The sequence below is a fragment of the Astatotilapia calliptera genome, chromosome 4 (genome assembly GCF_900246225.1).
Source record: "Astatotilapia calliptera chromosome 4, fAstCal1.2, whole genome shotgun sequence".
NCBI lineage: Eukaryota > Metazoa > Chordata > Actinopteri > Cichliformes > Cichlidae > Astatotilapia > Astatotilapia calliptera.
The window spans coordinates 11,786,050-11,808,732 of NC_039305.1; the positions used below are offsets into that span (position 1 = coordinate 11,786,050).

General features: G+C 40.8%; 1 protein-coding gene across 3 annotated transcripts; it reads right to left on the reverse strand.

Moving 5' to 3' along the window:
* Positions 1-1,087: 1,087 nt before the first annotated feature.
* prkacaa (protein kinase, cAMP-dependent, catalytic, alpha, genome duplicate a) lies at positions 1,088-22,209 on the reverse strand. Of its 3 annotated transcripts, none has more exons than XM_026164724.1 (10): positions 21,387-22,209; positions 10,080-10,141; positions 8,886-9,014; positions 8,254-8,352; positions 8,062-8,144; positions 7,852-7,978; positions 7,640-7,735; positions 7,354-7,476; positions 5,851-6,015; positions 1,088-4,662 (listed from the first exon to the last, which is right to left on the reverse strand). In XM_026164724.1, exons 1-10 carry the CDS (start codon positions 21,430-21,432, stop codon positions 4,537-4,539), a joined length of 1,056 nt encoding a protein of 351 aa, XP_026020509.1. In that variant the 5' UTR covers positions 21,433-22,209; the 3' UTR covers positions 1,088-4,536. The 3 variants fall into 3 exon arrangements, with proteins under 3 accessions (XP_026020509.1, XP_026020510.1, XP_026020508.1); XM_026164725.1 differs by lacking the exon at positions 21,387-22,209 and adding an exon at positions 19,056-20,521; XM_026164723.1 differs by lacking the exon at positions 21,387-22,209 and adding an exon at positions 13,499-13,961.
* Positions 22,210-22,683: the final 474 nt, after the last annotated feature.

The following is a 22,683-nucleotide window of genomic DNA, read 5'->3' on the forward strand; positions in this document are numbered from 1 at the left end:
CGTTTCATCATGGGATCACTTAGGACAAATCTGTATTGATTTAAAGTGACCATTAGCCCCTAAGAAGACATCATAGGCTCAAACTATGTCACCCACAGCTTAACAAAGTCACCAGATACCCTCAATGAAAAGGTCAAAGTTTAAGGTTTTTCCATTTAATTAGTCACTCATCTGCATGTTCTCCATATTTACAAATATGCACTAACATTTTTCTTAATGTAATGTGTAATGTAATAACAGATTTACTCCATGGCTTTGTATTTTTTTTTAATGGAAATAGTGCATTCATAATGATGGCTCAGGTTTCTAGGCCTTTAATACGTGCAAACATATGCGGACCACTGGCCAAATTGCCCACTTTATTTTACACAGCGAGTCATTCCAATAGTTTTTCATTTGTGATTTGAGGCTTTTCTTGATTTGGAAATTCTGAATCCCTTACTCCTTCGCAGATTGCTTTAATCTTTAAGAAAACAACTCACAATTTTTTTTCTCCCCTCCCTCAGTCAGTGGGAAAAGCTTCAGCTTGAGCTTCTTGAAAAAGTTCCATGGTGGATTATTGTGGCCAATATGCAAGCCATTAAAAACAGAAACGTTATCTGAGGTCCTATTATAAAAACTCAGCATCTGAAGCATGCAGAGCAACATCTGGATAGGCCAGACTTGTATGGAGAACAAAAAGCTCAGCTCTTTGGTCATATTTACTGGAGATACATATATAGATCTATAGATATCTATACATATATATTCAGAGAAAGAGAGAGGGAAGGAATTGCACTGATGAAAAGAACACCTTGGGGCTGGGGATATTGTGCTTTGGGGTGGTGTCACAGGAAACATTGCATGGATAAAAGGGAAGAAAAAAATTTCACTGCCTATCAGCAAATTCAGGATGCAAATGTCATGCGATCGAGCCAAGGAAGTGCAACTGAAAAAGTGGCTGACTTCTGCAAGACGACAGCGATCCACACATGAAACCCAAGCTGAAGCTTTTAACAGCACATGCCCACAAGTACTTTTTATTTCATTAAATAAATCAAAGTGGCAGGAGTGCATTAACATGTGGAGAATTCATTTTTGATGCGCGTTTGCTGCAGGAGTCGTATTTATTGGTCTTCAGTTCAAAAATCAACAAAAATATGCAATTCGCCGCAGGGTGCCAAACCCTTTTGCATACAACTGTATGACTTATGCAGATAGATGCAAGTGAGGAGGAGGAAAGAAAGAAAGAGGGGGAAGAAAAAAAATAAAAGAGTGCACTATGGTTGGGGTTACATTTGGAAAAGGGGTGCTGGGAGCTGGTTGGTAACTGACACCATACTGTGACAGGATGAACACAACACTGCATTATTCAATTGCGCCTGCTATCCTCTTAAACGATTCACAATAACAGACAGGACGGTGGAAATACAGCATCTGCCATCACCTACCGGCATGTTTATTTGTCTTATCCAGCTGTTACCCTACAACTGCTTTCTGCGAAGTAAAGAGAAAGTTTACATATAACCCAGACATATTAGTCTTAACAAGTAAAACTTTATTGGAATGATACATTTTGCAAAATATTACTTTATGTATATATATTTTTAACATACTCATTGTGTTCTAAGGGTATCTGTCAAGTTCTCCAGAAGAGGGTAAGATAGTTAAGACTGTCGAAGGCAAGGATATACAGTATTGTTTCCCAAAAGGTACAATAGACTACACAATCACTGTACCCAGGTCATGAGGAGAAAGATTAATGTTGTTTTTGCTTTTTTTTTTCCTCTCTTTTTCTGAAAATACAATTAGAAAATATGAACGCAAAACATCTCAGATGTAAAAAGTGTTATGTTTGAAAGAAGTGTGTGTGGAAACTTGATGAAAAGAGAAGGCAGACGGGAGAAAAAAAAACCTTAAGTAGCACAGAGCAGTTGATAGCTGATAGAAAAGTGACAATACGTCTTGTATTGTAAAGAAAAAACAAAGTGTGATGCTTCGGTGTCTGAAGTGGATCAAGTGGCGTTGCCTTCTACCTGTCGACGGTTTAGTCATCGCTGGGTAGAAAGGCATTACATGTGCCCTCTTCAAAACATTACAGTGTGTATTAAAGGACTCAAATATTTAGCACAAATGAACTGTGTGGCCTGTGCTTCACTGTGTTCAAAAGGCTGGACAGCTTGGTTAGTGAGCAACTTTACTGTTTAGTGTGATGCTCAAACAATTCCCCCGAAAAAAGGTTAACCAGCAACCAGACCGTTAGCTGTGGAAACAGTGCTTTTTCAAACATGTCTAAGGCCCGGAGGGAAGTCTTCTCATTGGGCTGCTTTACCACGTGCAAGAAAAACCAAACCTGCCAACTAAATGTATTTTAAAAAAAAAAAGAAAAAGAAAAAGAAAAACCCCACACACATCAGGTTTCCAAACAGCACTGAAACTTCTCCATTTCAAGACATTCTCAAAAAAAGGGGAAAAAAAGAAAGAAAAAAAAAATCATCCTGCGATTGATCTCAATCGTATTAAGACACTGCCAAAAATGATCACTCAAGCCAACTGAAATCAACTGGAGCCAAAACCCCCCAAAACATTCTAAACATGTCACGTTACACGACTGTATGACAAAGAGCTCGATGCACATCAAACAGTTCACAGAAACTTTTCAGTGAGATGGACAAGGTCTAGCACCTAAGGCCTATGTATGGATGGCAGGTGGGCGACAGCGTTAAGTCCTTCAATGAACCAAAACATTGTGTTCACTCAACAAACCAGCAATAAGATTTGGTCTGCGATTGTCTTGCATCCATGTAAAGAAACTTGGCCCAAAAAAAAAAAAAAAAAAAGCTTTAGGTTTGCTTCCTTGGTTTTAATTTGTTACAGAGAAAGCTGGAAAAATAAAAGAAACAAAACACTCCCAAACCCAACAGTTCAAAAAAGAAAAAGAGAATTGGTTGGACTGTAAATCTATGAAGGTGTTGCATGTAGGGAGAATTACAAAAAGGGGAGGGGTGGGGCAAAAAGGTCAGGGAAGAGGAGAAGCACAACCCCGGTGACAATTATCTGCAATCTGCTGCCCTACAACTGAATAATGACTCAAACCCAGAAGAACTTTGACGCATTTAACTGGGTCTTGTTCCCAATCCATCTTCCAATAGAGCACTGACTGTCCTTTTTAATGTTAAACATTATTCGTGATCTCAGGTACCTCGGCACGAGCAAAGCACAAAGCTCTGCCGTCTTTCTTTAAAAGTGATATTGTACAAAAATAACATGCACATGTTGTTGAAACCTTTTGCTACTGTTTTGCGTATTAAAATCCACCACCATCAGTCACATACAGTAAACTGCATTTTTCTCAGTTTGCAAATTTGGCAGAATTTATATAATATCTGTTTATTTATAAAATCTTAAAGTCAGTTTCACAGCTATGAGACATAGACATATGTTGAAAAAAGATGGATATTTCATGTTCTCTATCTTATATTTATATATATCAATATACATGTATAAATGTACTATGACTTAAATAAACAATAGTCAGGAGTGTGACCACAATGTTAGCTGCTGCTAAATCACAGCTTTTTAAACCCACCCGTGAGCACTAAATAACACACAAGCACAGAGATCGACATAAAAAGGACAAAATGATCACTGATAGGATTTTTTTTCCTTTTAAAATGCTCTAATAAATTCAGCTAAGAGAAAGACAGACTTAAATGCAGACCTCATGTTTACTTCCCGCGGGTCCCTAAACGAGCAGGACCGCAGTGAAGTTTACTGTGATAAATCATTTTCACTCTGATCAAAGAGGTCGCCGCTGCTTCAGCGGCAAGCAGCAGAGTGCATCAACTACCCAATAATCATGCCACATTGAGCAGACAAAGGCAGGTGCAGAGAGTTTTTCAAGCTTTCAACCAAAACGGGAACGAGGGCAACCGCCACCGTAGCCAAAGCTCTGCACCAACGCTTTTGACACAGTTTTCCAACCAGTTGGCATTATGATAGGCACTGCTGTTGGACTTGGTATTGCTTGGACAGATTCGGGATGGAGAGGTGGAGAGGAGACCGGGGGTGGGGAGGAGACAAGATACAACGATCACTCTTAGAGAAGCTTGAAGAGAGGGCCCGCTCAGGGGGAGGAGGGAAGAAAAAAAAAAAAAAAAAAGGAGCTTTAGCAGATTCAGTACCTTAACAGAAAAATCAATGCCTCAACCTGCAGAGACTGAAAACATGTCATTTACACCATCAGAAAGAAACAAATCTAGCTGAACAGCCACAACCTATGCCTGTTCTTGTCAAGCCCCTGGCACAAAACACAAGAGGGATAAATAAAGTGTAAAGGTAACAGTTGAGAAACAATCAAAAAGGCAACACTGCTGGTTCTGTTGGATCTTTTATCACTTTGCCTCCGTCTTTCCATTTGGGGGGTGGATTTTACATCGTTTTCCTCATCACATATAAGCAAGTTATCAGTCCACTTTAGTGCTTTCTGTCCTCAGACCCCCTTTAACTTTCTAAATCCCTGCCTCTCTCTCATAATATCACCACCGTGGTTGGTATCTAGAACTCAGCAAACTCCTTTGCACACTTCTCTGTGAAGGAGACTCTGATTTCTTCTTCGTCGTAGTCATCAAAGTTGCTTGTATCACCAGGGCCTTTGCACTTAGGAATAAAGGGAGCTTCCACCTGGAACGCAGATGGGAGACAGACGCACAGACAAAGCGGTTAAAGTGTAACTTCAAATGCATTATTCGATGAAACACTCCTACATTGATATTTGTGATGTTTGTCTGATAATCAATCTGTGAACACCCTGCAGGACCATCAGTGTAATCATGTACTTTCCCAGATGCCCATATTTGAACTTAGGCTGCTTGATTAAGGCAAAAAAATATGCCATAATTCTGGTTATTCAGCACAATTATTCATTCAATTAACATTAATCAGTTATTTGTCTTTTTGCAGGGAATCCACATTAGCTTTAATCAAACTGAAAAACAAATAGAGGTGAGGTGGTGGGGGGGGACAGGTTCACCTGTCTGTGGTGTCAGGTCTACCTATAAAGGCAGCTGCCCTTAACATACGTTTTATGCAGAGCTATTCAAACTTTGTAAAATCCTTTGACAACTTTAACTGTGAATTAGGAATTAAAAGCTACAACTCAGGAGCTCAAACTTGTATTTGTATTCATATTATACTGACAAAGGCTGAACATGGGTTTTCAAATTAGGCGCAGTGCTTTTGTTTTCTGCAGAATCCACTTTTTGCATGAAGGAAAGGGGAAAGTACTAAAACCTTTGCATATTTTTCCCCATTAACCTCCACTGAAATACCCTCTGTACACAGGCAGAACACAGGGAAATTATCCGCAGTCACAAAACACACCTAAGCTGACCGAAATCTCATTAAAAGCAGTTTCGTTTTTAAGGAAAGAATGTAATAAGGAATTTTCTCCATTCCTTCAATTGTAAATACGAAGAAACACTTATAAACATTAACTGTATATAAAAGATGGGTGTAGCTACCATAGTGACAACCATTGTTTGGAGTATTTTCTTTACGTTGCCATGTCAAGAGGTAGCATCGCTCTAAAGCAGCCCCTGCTTTTTTTTTAATATTACTGTAAAAGTCATAATAATGTACAAAATGATCAACCATGTGATTGCCATGTTCTATAAGACATGAAACTAGTGATTGAGACCATAAATTCTCAATCATCTGTCATTTGCCCACAGATTTAAATACAATCACCACCTATTGGTCATTAGAAAAACAGCTGGTCTGAGGGACTTTTACCCCGACTCCTTTTTTCAGACCCCAGACTATGTTTATATTTATGTTCACATTCCTATTGCATGAAAGCTAACCTCTTACCTTCCTCTGGTAGATGGCAATCCAGTCGGTGGTGGCAAACCACTTGTGGCCCTTGATATCATTGACTCCATTCCTGAGGTTGCCAAAGCGCTTGGTCAGGTCCACTTGCAGCAAATTTCTCAACAGATCTTTCAGGTCTGAGCTGAAGTGGGAAGGAAAGCGAACCTGCAAACCACAGAAAGCAATCAGAGTCTTGTTCGGAGTGTGTTCTCAGGCACGAGGCTGATCATTTTGGGGGAAAATGTCTTATTGTGACTTTTCTGACGTAAGAGTTCAACTTTAGAAAATTAAGCTAATTCAGTTAAAGTTTAACTGAAGTGTAATAACCATTCATGGCTCTATATTCTCATGCAAGGTTGAAATTGTTTTTATATTTGGTTTGGAATAAACTATTCATTCCTTCCTCGTATAATCACTTAAATACACTGCGAGACTCTAGACCTTCAGGTGGAAAATCACACCCACCAACATGTCTACAGAGAAGGCGCTCTAGTGGCCGTTTTCAATTTTCCATGTCATGTGCATTTCTCAAAGCAGATACATTTATATTTTAATCAATCCTCCACGCATAAGAGCTTGCATTTTAGTATGGCCCAAAGTATATACATATATTGATTCTTCTCATTTTGCTAACAAGCATTCTTGCATCCTCTCTCCTCCCCCCCCCCTCCCTGCTATCATGGAAGATCTAAGAATCATAAATGCACCTTGAAGAAATGAGGAGCCTACTGGAAGAGCAAAAATGCAAGGAAAACCTGATGTATCCTTCTTTTTCTCTCTCTCTTGCTATGAGAAGCAAATGTGATAGAAAGTAATACCAGTAAGGGAAATAAGAAGATGTGTCTAGCATAATGAAAAGCACCCCACTCTCCTGTGCTTAAAACATGCACCTACGGTGTTAATGTACCTACGACTCAATACAGTGCCTAAAAGACTCCTGTGTAGACATAAAGAGCACAGAGACACGGCTTAATTAAATTTGATGGTTCTCTGGTTGTGAGTGGTTGTGTCCATTTGTTTCCACTCTCCTTTGAACCTTCTGCTGCATGAGACATTTGTGTCTAAGGAGTTGCTTCCAGCTAGTTGTTCTTTTGCTTTTCTCACCACTGTTGAGACCATACGTGAAAGTCAGAGATGACATTTGGGAGCTATAAACTACACATTATATTAAACAGTTTTACAGAGGAATCACTTCACGCACGACTTCTTTCTACTGCAGCTCGTGCTCTGCGCTGTCCTGTCTGCATTTGATTTTATGAGTTTTGCGGCGGCTCATAGAGTCGACATTAACTTTTTCTCTTGATTCATAGACAGTATTTCTCAGAAATAATAATTGAAAAGCTAAATGCGTTATTTTATACACTTTTCAAATCATAAAGGCTAAAGGTTCAAATGTAACAGTGTGTATTTGAAGCAGTAATAGGTGGTAAAAATGAGTCCTTAGTTGGGGATAAGTGCACAGTTCTAATGCCTACACAAATTTTTCCAGGTAGCCAAACTCACCTTTCCTGATACAATCTTTTCGTAAATCTGAATAGGCTGGTCTGCAAAGAAGGGTGGGTAACCAGCAGCCATCTCGTATATCAGTACTCCCAAAGCCCACCAGTCCACAGCTTTGTTGTAACCCTGAAGAATACATGAGAAACAAAGGGCATCAAACATGTCCGCTAACAAACACTTCACACTACAATTTTCACAGGAAACAGCAAAAAGAAAGCTGTTTCACAGTCTAAAAGCTGATGAAGCAATTGCTTCCTAAATTTCCCCTGTTAATCTGCTTAACACTTACTTTACTGAGGATGATTTCTGGCGCCAGGTACTCGGGAGTCCCGCAAAGCGTCCAAGTTCGGCCTTTCACCCTTTTTGCAAACCCAAAATCTGTTACCTAAGAAACAGAATAAACAGCCCTTAACCGCTAGTCGCATACGGGGAGAGCACTTTTAGAGACGCTAAGCAGCAAATGTTGTTGATGATGACTGAATACAAACATGTAACCCATACCTGTATGTAACCTTGCTGGTCAATGAGCAGGTTCTCTGGCTTCAGATCTCGGTAGATGAGATCCAGCGAGTGAAGGTATTCGAAGGTCAGTACAATCTGCGCTGCGTAGAAGCGGGCGTGCGGTTCACTGCAAAAACAACATACGAGGCTCAATACTTAAAGTCTGGGAACAGCACATGGAGGCCTTTCATCAGAGTTAACACAACTCACCTGAATCTACCAATCCTCCTTAAGTGTGAGAACATTTCACCCCCAGGCACGTACTCCATTATCATATACAGATTGCTGTTGTCCTGTAGTGAGATGAGGAAAGACTTACTGACACGTAAAGCATGCACGCATAAACAAGCCGGCCAAATTACTACAGATAAACAACAGAAGTGGAAGGACACAAATGCGTACCTTAAAAGAGTGCTCCAGTCGCACCAGAAATGGAAAGCTGACGGCTTGGAGGATACGCTTCTCATTCAGTGTGTGCTCTATCTGCTTCAGCTTCACTACCTGTGAGGGATCAGGACATAGAAAGGTAAGAAGGCTGTCAAAAAGAAAAACAAATAAACAAAACCCCCCCCCCCAAAACAATGATTACATCTCAGGACAGATTTCGATAAATTCAAATAACGCTGTGGAAAAGTAACCAAAAATGCACAGTATGGAAAAGGCCAATCAGAATAGCTGTGAGCAGTGTCGACCCATCGCGTAGTTCCATTTCTACGACGCGCTTGTCAGGCTACCCACAGGGTTTCAGGGGGTTTTGCAGTTATGATGTAGTTATGGTGTGAATTTCCCGAAACTTTGACATGTAAAGCTAGAAAGTGTCTTTTGACACTGGAAAACGTCTAAACTTCAACGTGACCTTCTGGAAATTCCAAAGCCAGTATTTGTAAGAACATATGAGAACAAATGGTTCATACAATCTTGGTATAAATGTTTTTGTACAAGGCATGATATGATACAAGCCAGAGCACCCAATTGAGTCATATTTATTTACTCTCCAATATACTCTTGAATTAGCTTCATCAAAAATACCGTACCTTCTGTTTGTCAAGTATTTTCATGGCGTAATGCTGACCAGACTCTTTGTGTTTCACCAACATGACTCGACCAAACGAGCCCGTGCCTAAAGTCTTCAAACGCTCGAAGTGATCCAACGCCGCAGTTTGCTGGGAGACAGAAGACCATGCCAGTTAGAGAACGATCACAATCTGTTTGTCCTTACAAGCCCCACATAGTTCTTTGCTAAACCTGAACTAAAAGGCCATCCCATATCAGTAACAAGATATTTTACTATGAATCGGACATATCGTCTTTTGTTTGAGGCACACTCATGGTGAACTTCTCTGACAGCATCTAAACATGTCGTGGCTTCGCTGCTGATTAAGTGACCTTGTTAATTTTCCATAAAAGGTGCTACAGTAATCTGAGCACATCTCATTCAACACAAGTCTGAATGCATGCAGTTACATTAAGGGGCAAACACGTGCAGTTGCACTCGCGTGCCTCTGTCTAAGCAGCTCGGTGCGCTACAGAATGCCTTTAAAAGCAATTACATGTTCACATTTAAAACTTAATTTCACCAAATCTCTTCTAATTATATTAAGTTTGAGAAAATTGTCTATGATCTATCTATGCTGGTCCCTCTCTCTTTCTCTCTCTGAGTCAGGGGTGGGTCGTTCGCTGTAGCACCCTGCGCGACACAGAGATCATGCTTCTTCTTAACAATGGCAAAAATGGACATTCAAAAGCGTGGTCGCAGTTCACAAGAGTAGGTTCCACATCGAGTCCTGCAACTAGTCTTAAGGGGAAAAACTGCACATGGCCTGTAGCACTCTCAGACACCGTTTTCGTGTCTGAAAGTAGCCCCGAGGAACATCTGCATAAGCGATCCACGTCTGGATGACAGAATGCCGTCTCCTTAACAGCCTGATAAATCCAGCAGGGTTATATATTCTGCGACTGAAAGTGGCTGTCAACTGTATTATTACACACATGCCCAGCAGAGGGCGAACTGCCCTTAAGAAATGAATGGGCTTTCATTAGTTTAGGGGCAGGCCTATTTCCATGACACTGGCTATCTGAGTAAATGAGCGTAAGAAACATTAATCAAGTCACGATTCATTGTGAAATACACTAACAATACAGTGCCTCAACACAACTAAAACTAAAGCATGCTACAAATAACAGAGTGACACAGTAATGAGGAGAAACTAAATTATGTCTCATCTCACCTGTGCTGGATTCTCCCATTTTTTCAGAAAATCTTCTTTGGCTTTGGCAAGAAACTCCTTCACTGCAAAGAGAAACAAAATTCCCATTCAGAGAGTTTTCACCCAAACCTAACTGAATTTAATAAGACTTTTATAAGGATATTGAAGCACTGGAGAGCAACATAACATGCTTGTGATGACTGGATGTATCAGCTGCTGCCAGCAAGCAACAATGAAAGAGAACAAGCGAATACGTAGCACATAGTTAAAGTTGTCAAATTTGTAAATTAAAAAAAAAAAAATGCTATAGATGACCTTATTCACAGAATAGAGAAAATAATACAACACAGCAATACTTAATAGCAAGACACAAATGAACAACAAAGCCAAATTGAAATAGTAAAGCTTTAAATAAACTGGAGTCTAAACGAACTTCTATTCATTCTAGTCTGTTCTTTTTTTGTTCTTACAACTAAGTGATCAATTTCAAAGAATTCCAGGTTAGTTTCATTAAATCAACATTTCTGCCATCAAAGAACAACTTTGAGGTATCACTTCAGGCTTAGACTAAACAAACTCATCTTTTGAAGCCTCAAACGTCTTTGACTGCACACTGGAGAATAATGGAATAAGTAAAACGATATAAATCTGCATATATTTACAAATTCAATTTGAAAATACTGCTCAAAAGTCTGGGGTCACTTTGAATGTCCTTGGTGAAAAAATCTCATAAAACCTGAAGCTGATGAGAAATCTTGAAAATGATGATTCATGGAAGACTAATGGCAACACAGGCGTAAAGAGACTCATTTTCTGGCACACTACCATCGGGAGTCATGTTTCAAAGAGTCTTTGTTATATAAAACAAGTTTATCATGTTAAAGGTTTCGCAGATCACGTCAGCGCTTGAACCCAAGCAATGCAGGACTAAGACTGATATTGCTATCAATATTTAGTGATTTAAAAATCCGGTATATGGATTATATTGACCAATACTTTTTCTTTGACACTTGTTATGTGTAGTTATGTATCTAGCAGTTTACATTCTGTCCCAATCGCCTCATTGTTGTTTGTGGTGTTCCAAATATGTGCTGGCAACCAAACAGCTGCTCTCTGACAGAAACTATGCCACATCAATTCATGTAAAATGGTAAAAGGCCTTTCTCAATTGCTTTTAATATTTTTCGAATGTTCATTTATCTGCCATTAGAAATGCAGAAACGAATAAATTGCTAATACCGAACACTGATAAATCAGTCAGGATGTAGTCAGCAAAGCCGAAATCCGCCTCTGCGTTTGAGTTTGTCAAAACGACATTAAAATAAATTTCTTTGTGTAATAAATTAAAGCTATTCCGTGTGGGACTTCATTTCCAAGACACTTAGTACACGCTTTTGTATGAGGACCTGTCGTCCAAACCCCAGTGCAGTCTTATAGTAGTATTTAATGAAGGAAATAAGCCACTCAGATCAACAGTTTTCAGGGTTTTCCATTAGGTCATAGTACCTGGTACCGGGTACTTTTTTAGTGACTTCTCAGGTGGGGTTCCAAGCAATCCGAGGAGGTACTAAACTGTGACGTCAGATTTCATGCCGCTGACTGGCAGCTCGTTAGTGTCACCCATGAGAGCATCTTGTTTACGAAAGTCAAAAACGCCATTTTTGAAACCCGCCAACGAGGGAAATGGCTACAAAAAAAACAAAAAAACAAACAAAAAAAAACAACCCAGTGATCCCCGAGTCTGATGACAAGCCACAGGTATATTCTTGTTATATTCGCCCACCTTTATTGTAGTGTTCGTGTCGCATGTTAGTTACGTCGTGGGATTGTAATGGAAAACCAGTCGATCCGGGTCGAATCGTGGAGAGTCAATCCGAGTAGGTACTAATGGAAAAGGGGCTTTAGTTTAGGACTTAACTGAGAAAGGTAAGTACATCTAGAGAAACAATCAGCTGCACACCGAGTCCTGGCATTTATCCGTTAAGAAAGTCATTTTGTCCTGTTCTCAGGGAGTAGTACACACATTCATATGAAATCTTCAAGGTTTCTTTATCCTGCATTTAACAGGCTGCCTTTATCAGAACAAGAACACTAACAAGTTTTGGTAGAAGCATGTTTATTTTTTGGCTATTTTAGGACTCCAACCAACTAATGACAGTCATAACACTTGCACTCAGCTTAAATGGATGGAGATGACTTTTTTCTTTAATTAAAAAAAAAAAAAGAAGAAGAAAAAGACATTCCTAAGTGGTATACGTTTGAGTGGCATTGTAATCCTGTGGACAGACTGTAACAACTTTACACACACAGTCATATGAAGAAGTTATTTTCCCCCCTTATCTTTATGGGGTTAATCTCAGTGCTCTGTGGGAACATGTAGATAACCAACCCTTCCTCATTCTTCCTTAGTGTCATTGCACCGTGCACAGCTGCTGAGCTGAAGTGTGCTATTTATACTGTTAGTACTGGAAACAGAATGGTGACAGTTGTAGGCCGACAACTGCTTTAGTAAAATTGAGTCCACTTTTCTGTGTTGCTGTTATTACAAAAACATAAATGAAGTGTGGAGAACGACTCAACGACTTTTAACGATCAGATTATAAGCTTAACAATTTTGACATCTTTTTAAAAGAATTGAATTCAAGCGAAAGCTAATTGATAGCCGTTACCTTAAAATCAATACTAAAACTACAAAAATGTACAAATCTCTTAAAAAAAAAAAATGTTAAGGCTTAAATGATCATGTGGAATTTCTGTCTGCTTTGGCGATCAATAGAACACAACAGCCTGGGGCACAGTTTAAATTAAGCCAGTCAACTGTCAATAATGAAAGTGCTCGGTCGTTTATTCATCAGCTTTGTGATACGGCTAATGTCCTTTTGGAGTGATGTCTGAATCAGAAAACTGAAAATTAATTATGAAAAACAAACAGCTACCTACTCATAAATGTCTCGTGCAAGCATTTGTGCATCTCTCTCTCTCTCTCTCTCACACACAAACACAAACACACACCAAGAGAAAAGCTTAATTCTCATCTAGCAAACATCATTTCCTGCAAATTCTCAAAAGACCAGCAGCTCCAACAATTGGATGGGAGCAACAATGGCAAAGACTAAAGTTCCTATAAACATGTCAGGAGCACTGTGGCTCTCAGAGAGCAATGGAAGCAGAATGGTCACCAGGGAGAAAACATTTCCTGTGAAAGTTGCACAACTTCCACTTCCAAGCAGAAAAAGCCATTACTGGAATAACTTGGAACTGCGCAAAGGAAAGACATGGAAAGAAGTTGCTGGCAGCTATATGGACACAGCAACAGGACTGGTATCAAGGAGTACCAATGGAGATACAGCTGATCTAAATAAATAAATAAATAAATAAATAAATAAATAATTTTTTTTTAAATCCATGTTCTTACTCTCCTGTAGCTCCAAATTTCTTACCATCTGGGAGGACTATGGGTACCTCTGGTGCTGCAGCATCTGCCGAGCGCGACCCCGATTCACTTGAGCGTGAGGATGACTCCCTCTTCCCTGCATGCCTTCTGGAGCTCTTCCTGTCACACATTAGCCCTGCAAAGTCTCCCCTATACTACTTCTTGGCCTCTTCCTCACAGCCACTGACTCATGACCTATCCTCCCCCTCTGACAGCACTCTGGTCAAGTCAGCAGGCCCACACATCCACAAAAACCCAGCCAAAAGTCCCTGCCGGCAGTCTTCAGTCTTTCCTGTGACTTTCACTCTGCTGGAGACCAAGTTCAAAAAGTAGCATCCACCTCCAGTGTGCACTCATAGTATGGAGAACAGTGCTGCTCCCGTTAGACTCGAGCAGATCAATTGGTCCCTTGCTTGGTTTCAATATTTATTCTGTACACAAAGTACTCACTGCTGTTCCCTCTCATGTCTCTCTCTCTCTCTCTCACACACACACACACACACACACACACACACACACACACACACACACACACACACACACACACACACACACACACACACACACACACACACACACACACACACACACACACACACACACACACACACACACACACTATTGATCTAAACAGGGGCATAATCATCAGGGGGAGGGGGCATAAAACACTAGCTGGTATATTTATCCAACCCAGAGATGAAGTCCTATGGAAAACTAGGCCTAAGCAAGTACCCTTGAGATGAACTAGACACATCTAGCAGCAGCTAAAACTTTCCCCAATTAGCACAACCAATCAGATGTCACTGATGAAAAACTTTCAGAGATGATCTGGGTGTTTCAGAAACATAAAAAGTGGCACTCTCAGGAGACGCTAGCAAAACAGGAAGGCACAAACCACAGTGAACCCCCCTCCCCCACCCCTGCCCGGGACGGACACACACACACACACACACACACACACACACACACACACACACACACACACACACACACCCCCCAAAAGCACCAGAGTCTGTTGTTTAGTGCCAGGGTTGAATTGATCCTCCAAAAATCAATCCCACATCTCTCCCCTGGGCCTCACTGCCCCACTCTGACGCAGGAATAGAGGGGTTATATTAGGGCGAGTTGACCGACATTAAACCGCAACGCGCGCCAAAATCAGGTGTGAGTCTACACCAGGCCTTGTTCAGATAGCATACAAGCCTTTGTGGTGAATAAGAAAGCAGTAAATGAGCAAACAGAGCTGTATGTAAAATGGAAATGAGATCAAATGCTTGTAAAAGGTGAGAACTCGGCTTTTAGCCATGAAATGAAAACAGGGAGGGGACAAATACTGACAAAGTCATGAATGTGGAGTGTTTTACCATCTTAAACAGAGCAGATGTGTTAATTTACTGACCAATTCAGGAGCAAGCGAGCTGACAGCCAGTCATGAAGTGTGGGATCAATCTTATTTTCATGCATGATATACATTTTTGCCAAATACTGCAATATCAGAGAGACAAAACAAAACAAAACAAAAAACATTAACGGACACAAGGAGCACCCTGAAGTGTACTGAGAGGGAAGCTGCAGTAAAGGTACACCCCTAACTCTGACGGTTCTAATCATGAGACGCAAAAACTAATAGAAGCCAACCTAGCCAGGAAGCATAGCAATCTGTTATCAGCAGTGAGGACAGTAAAGACAGATGAAAGTTGAGGAAAATACAGCAGCGATACTCCCAGAGAGGAGAGGAGATGTGCCCGCCGTTTAGAGGTTTTGCAAAAGGAGACTACTTCACATTTTGTCATGTTGCTTCCGTGCTCTGAGATTAACCATGGGTGGAGCTCAGGCAGCTCCTACACACATATAGACAGGAAACTAGGTGAGGCAAAAGCAATGCGTTACCCAAGGCTAATAAGTACTTTCTTTTTCCTGGTTACAGAATGTGTGCCACAAAATCTGGAAAAGTCAGTCAGAGAGGAGTTGGTTTTAAAGCTAGCTCATGTAGCTGCTTACTTTGTTAAAAACAAAACAAAAAAGCAAAAGAGAGTAGCATTAAAAGCATAAAAGGAAGAATTTAAGACTAATAAAGTCAGTACAAGAGGAAATTCTTTGTTTAACATGTGATGTTATTTATATACGCGTTTCATATATTTTTACAGTCCTTATAGGAAGTAGTTAGTGTAAAGGACTAAAAGGACTGGAGTCCTTTGCGTTCTGAACTGTCACCTGACTGTGGTCTTCTGCTTCAAGGTTAAGCGTGTTTAGAGAAGCTCTTCTGCTTACATTGGTTGCAACAAATTGGCTATTTGAGTAAGTGTCATCTTCCCATCAGCTCAAAATGCTGGTCTCCTCTGACCTCTAGCCTCTCAGTAAGGCATTTTCACGCAGAGAACTGCCACTCACTCAATATTTTCTCAATTTTTCATACCACTGTCTGTAAACTCCAAAGATGCCTGTGAAGGAAATCCCAGTATATCAGCAATTTCTGAAATACACCAACATCAACCACCTCGCCAATGTGAAAGTCACTTAAAATCACCTTTCAGCTCTAGCAGATCCTCCTGACCTCAGTCTAAGGCTCTGTTAATGAATTTGCAGGAGGTGGTAATGGCCATGTTTAAACGCCTAATAAATGTATTAATTAATTACCATCTGATCGGTTGATTACATATTTGCCTCAAAAAGCACTTTAACAAGTATGCCCAATAAACTGGCCATTGAGTCTATATAGTTATGCCACCCAGGTATTTTCAAGTACCTTTGCACTCCAATGAATGTCACATGCAGGTAAAATGTCTATAACCATCAGCTTCATTGTGTAATTTCAGCTTGAGAACTGCTGCATATTTCAATCATCCATGGCAGACAAAATTAAGCAAGTGAAAATACCCCACATTTTGAGAACAGGTATAGGAGATTTTGTGATGCATGCATGCTGCTGGATCTCAGGGTTATTTAGCAGCGAGTGTCAGTTTGCCGTGTTATCAGTTTAGTGCTCTAAGCTTGCCTGAGATGTCTGATTGGCTTTCAACACTGAGGTCAACTGATAAGCAGTGCAGGCTTACGACACACACAAAACCCCCCAAACAACTTTAAGCATTACACAAATCAGCTGCATGCAGAGCAGGGGCAGGTCATGAACCCCACAGATATTTATAGACGGAGTTGTACTTGTATTGAGTGCTACCTCATTATATTGTCATAGTCAAAACACACACAAGCACACAAACATCCTGTGTCATAACTGCTTAACTGACCAAGGTTTTGCTCATATTTACAGGACCCACTGATCACCCATTAGCAATTTTTTTTCTTACAACAAAATGCTCACATACTTTAAAAATACATGCAGTTTTTGACCCTTATACTATAAGTTGCAGCAATACCTCTCTTCAAAAGGACTATGCATGACCAGTCATCTGCATGTTTAAATGTTGCAGCCCTTGCAAGTCGCCACCAGAAATACTACTCAGTCAAACATCATCTGATTAATGAAAAGCATTAATGGTTAAAAGATGCTCCCATCATGCCACCCACCCCTAACATGGTCTGCAGCTCAGACAGACGGCTGTGGCCCCTTTCTCTCTCCCTCTCTGTGATGGGAAGTTTTAAACAAGCGAGATGTTAAGTAAGCAGATGACAGCTGCTGAACCAGTGCAGTGCACACTTTGATGTTGGATCTTAATGGTCGTGTATCGGCTGACGCCAGCAAGGAAAAAAGGCTGGTAGTGCAAGGACTGCTAACTAATCTGACTGTGTGTGCGTGTGTGTGTCTCAATGACACAATGTGTCACACATTTCAGCAACATTTACAACGTGATTTGATTGTCGAATGTTGATTTGAAATACATATGCAAAGGTTTAACCGACGTTTAACCTCAACCGTTTGACTGTGCTCGATTTATCTTGCGTTTTCATGCGTCCATGGTTGACTAGTCTGCTTTTTTCTCCTGTTCACGAGACTAGTAAACTACTCGCTACTCAACTTTTCACCCTGCCTCTAATTCTGCTCGTGTTCCTTTAACGCCTTCCCCTCCCCCCTCCACTAAAAATCCAGTCTCCTCTCACTAGTGAGCAGGTCCAGCAAAAATGAGACAACACCGAGCTACGTTTGCTTGCAAGCACGAATCATGACACTTGGCAAAGACGTAGAACATGGGCAAGAGGAAAAGAGACAGGATGAACATTTTTAAAACTGCGAAATAGGGCGTTGGCATTGGCCTTGAGTGTCGAGGACACGCCCTAAGACACTTTTAAGTTCTCCGCACGTGTATTATCTGGGGATGCCAGCTTAGTTTAGGTTGCTCTGTAGCATAAAAGGTACAAAGAAAACAACAATTAAACCCGGTCCTTATTCATAAGTCTCCAATCTGTGTTAAAGATTTTCATAATTTCTGATTTGTTCTCAGTATTATCATTTTGACACAGCCCTGGCTTGTGGACACATCAAAGATGGCATTTTGCATGGCTGACGTTAAGAGAGTTTTTTCCTATTGTTATCGGGACACTGCCATCGTAAGTGAATTACAAAGCATAAAGTTAAATCATAAATCAGTTTCTTAGACAATGCAACAATTATGATTTTACTCTTGGCGATCTGTGTTGAGTAAAGTACTCAATAAAATAGCGATAGTACAAATCAAAATCCATTTGATTTTATACAGCAAAGTGTACACAATTTGAACACAATCACTTGGGATAAGATTTAAGATCAAGAATATTTGGGGGGGTTTTTTGTTTTGTTTTTTAGATGGATGCTGAAAGTGATTGTGCTTTAAAAATGGGCATGAAATCACTTAAAACCCATCTAGGCAACATAGGTTTAAAAGAAAAAAAACTTCCAAAGCTGATGCACTTATGACACTCTGGATGTCATGTAAAGTAACTTTCACAAAGCCGTTATGTAAATATGTTGCAGGGTGATGTTATTAAGTTACAAAAAAGAAGAAAAAAAAAAGACTGAACTGGCCAATAAGGCTTTTTGCCAGTTCAGAAGCAGCATGTTTTTCCTAGTGAGAGGGAATAACTGCCTTATAAGTAGACTTGGCTGAGTTTTTTTTTGTTCATGCACAAAAAAAAACAACAACCTTTAAACCACACTAACGCAAAGCGAACGTTTTGCAAAGCCCAATGAGAGCACTTTAAGTGTGAAGGTACAGAAAAATGTCTTAAACTAGAGTCAGGAGGACAGTGACAAAAGCATAAGAAAGTCAAAGAATAAAAAAAAAAAAAAGTTTATGTTGTGTAGTTTTAGCCTGAGTGTTTTGCTGTGCAGCACAGTGCACAGAGAACTGCCCCCCTTTTCACTGTAACTATAAAAAAAAACAAGTGGTAACTGAGCAGACACAAATATCAGGGTGCTCTGCTCTGCGGATGTATTTTTATACATGAACGTTAGACACTCAATCGCCCAGTTCAAGAGATTAATTTAGTGCAACATTATCGAGAAAACACAGCTTGGTTATCTGTCAGACGTTTCCCCTCTGCCTGTGAAGGACTAAGCTAAAGGGACATAGCATGAGCTACAGCTCCACCCCTAACCCACGCTACTGCCCAGCTCCAGAATAAAAACTCACTCCAGTTGCAAGCCTCTAGCTCCTCCTGTGGTCGGTCATGTCTGCCTTCTCCACTGCCTATGTCCCCTAGACAGGGTCCAGCTCGATGAAACAGCCTTCCTGCCAGCTTGTGAATTACAGACATCACACAATGCTGGAGGGAAGCCAGCTGATGTCCCGTGTAGACTTTTAAAAACTGCTGTACGTCCCGATATTTTACCAAGGAGGAATTCCACAAAAATGCTCAACTAACGTCGTCTTAAAGGCCCAAACTTTAAGCTATCCTTGTATGGCTGTTTAGTCTATAGAGCAGAAGAGGCGATGACCAACTGTGCAGAGCCTGGGCTGGAACTTCCTTGCTCCTTCACTTCCTACTGCTGTTCACTTGTCTGTCCGCCCTGCTTCTTCCTGTGGGTCAGCTCTGCACAGCAGTTCAGTGTCTCACTTGCCTGCCCAGCCTGGAAAGTTCGGGCGCGCCACGTGTTAAACACCTGGACCAGCTCTCAACACTGTCCTTCCATTTTACGTAGGAAACAAAGGCGGCTGCCATGTTGCCCTTAATCTCTAGCTGCTCTGTGGAAAATGATGCTTCTGGGTGTGGCCTTTCAACCCCTTGCCTGCACCTGTCTCTGTAGATCAGACTGATAAAGATGTGAAGTATGACAAAGTATGAAAAGACCTTCCGGCAGCACTGCCTCCTCTGTCAATGTTTTTAACCTACTAATCCGTCAGTTTCCTTTACGTCTACAACCCTGAGGAAAAAAAATTAAAAATCTTTGAGCCAGGGCTCTTGAAAGCCTTGGCCTTGTTACATGGGTAACAGTACAGTAGAGAGCCTAGAGGCCATTCTTCACACTTACTCTCTACCAGCAGCAAGGAGCTGACATTCATTTAACAGGTACCCGTTCAGACTTTGCACACTTGAGCGTCATTTATGGTGTTATGGAAACATAAAACAGTGTCCTCTCAAAACTTTTCTGCAACCCTGTGATCCAGACTATTAAAAAGGAACTTCAAATGTTTTGACTGAGTTATTTTCATAAGAAATTAAGTCGTTTTTAAAAATACTTATTATTGTATATGATTAACATTTCTTTGGGGGTTTTTAATTCTACTTTTGTTGAAGAACTTTTTTATAAAAACAACAACAACAACAACAACAAATATATACTAGACAAAAACAAACAAATAAGATGGTCCAAGATCACCTCTTTCTCCACATTACACAGACTCCGTGACGCATACAAGTGCCCTTGCTCTAAATGCCGCTCATCACATGTTGTTCAAGAGACTCCTCAACTCCCAACTTTGTGCCTGCAGACAAATTGCCCTCATGCATCATATGACCCTGTCCTGGTGGCATTATTTTCCTCCCTCCACTGATAACAGTTATTTTTGCTCTATGAGAGTCACTGCATTAAGATCTCACTCATCACTTAATGTAAACATCCTAATGTAAACATAACCTCCTAAGACCCGAACTCTTCCACGGCATGCATTTTTAATTTCTCTTTGATATTTGGGCATTTTTTTAACCTTATTTTTGTTTTTAAGAAAAATAAGAGCCATATATGAGGATATTCATTTAAAAATTTGATACAACAGTAGCAGTATAATGTACTTGTAAGTGGATATCAGGCCCATGTAGAGCAAAATTGAGTATTTTGGTCTAAATAACCAAAAATATTATGTCCACATATGTGAACGACAGGTCCTAGGAGGTTAATGTAAACATCCAAAGTAGTATGTGCATCTCTCCTCTGGCTTCAAAAACAGAGAAGAAAGTTTTATTTTTCTGAAGCGATTCTAAGAAGTGCACAAGAAAGCAGCTGCACAGTGGGCTTTGTGTTTGCGGTGTTATCGTCGGCTTTCATGACCTGATGTGAAGACCTAAAAAACACAAACCGCAAGGAAACCTATGACTGTTGTATGAGGCCAATTGTTGTCATCCTCACTGGTAACTCTGAATATAACCTCGGGCTCGCAGTCACGAGCTTTCCCACAGGATGAGCAGAGAAAATGAATAACATCCCCTGCTGTTCCGATGAGTTGACCGTGGCCTCACAGTAAAACAACTTTGGCTGAAAGTGTATGACAGTGTATGAGGTGAATGACCACGGGTGGGTGTCCTTCGTGGGTCTAGGTTGACAAACACTTCTTCATATTAGAGAAAATCCGTTGCAGCATTTTAATGTGGTCTCATTATGGATGCACAGTACAGATGCTAGGTTGTATACTCCATATGTACCTGTCATTATGGGAAACAGGAAATGACTATAGCAAAACGATCTAAGGGGCAGACGGCATGATCGGGCTAGCTGCTTCAACTTAGAGGTAAAGGGTACAACTCACCGCTCTCCATCTCATTGCCCTTCTTTGCTGTGGGCGTGTTGCCCATGATGGCAGGCTGATGGTGGAGTCCCTTGGCTCGGAATCAGTTTTCCTTTGCGAGTCACTGAGTATTGTTACACCGTTAACGCAAGTCACTGGACTCAATGAAGCTGACAGCTAGCTACTAGCTGACAGCTATCATTATTGACTAAATGTAAATGTAGATCAAAGCAGTACTCTTCCGTTGTGACTTCAGGGAAACTCAGAAGACTGCCCCAAGCGTTAGCCGCTTCAAGTTAGCTCAGCCTAGCGCGTTAGCTCGCAGAGATAGCCAGCGGATGTCAGCTTGGTAGCGTTAGCTCGTCGATTTCTCCAGCAAGCACGGACAAATCAACTTGTCAATTAGTTGTTATTTATTTCCACAGACGGCTTGGTTTTGTACCAAAAAAAAAAAAAAAAAACCTCAAGTCCGGGCACAGATCGTCGAAAGCCACTTCCGTCTGTCTAACTAGCAAGCTAAAGTTAGCTTCTGAGCGTTCCTCGCAGTCTGGCCTTAACTAACCAGGTACTCTCTCAGTGTATGCAGGCCTTCTCACTTGAGATCTTTTAAAAAAAAATGTCCAGTATAGTCGGGGTTTTTTTAACAATGGCGCTTATCCCACTTGATTTCTCCTCATTCGTTTCCAAAGAAGCCGTCAAGTGCAATGGTTTCCTGGGACCGACCACCTGATAGTCGATTCCTCAGATCAACAGACCCCTTCCATTAATCTTCAGACCGCAAGGGAAACTCCAGTCATCCATCCACCCAGGCCCGCCTTCGCCTGCCTCTGAGTGGCCCCGCGCACAGACAATTACGTGCGAGGCGTAGCTATTCGAGCGCTCATTGGATCAGCATCTACACATTGAATCATTGCATTCATGCGATTCGACTGTCAAGCGACTTCGTCCCGCCTCCCGGACTTGCCAGTAGCTAAAATGCCAATAACAGTTACCGCGTCTTTCGATTTTGACTGCAAATTAACAGCTTTTCTTTATTTATCTGAGAGATTATTGTAGCGAAAGCAAATCAGATGCTTTTGCAATAATCCTCATATTTGCAGTGCAATGTTTTTCGTTTCTGTGGCCTAGCCACCCCCTTTACCATAGCAATCTGTGATTGGTTGTGACGTTAATACATACTATTTTTAGTAAAATGTGAAAATATGAGGGGATACTCACACTTGTATTTGTGATACTGCGCTTGCAATATGATAAAAGTGTGGAATATACTTATAAACCTAGCACTTGTTACCTATATCTAACAAGTGGAGATCGAATC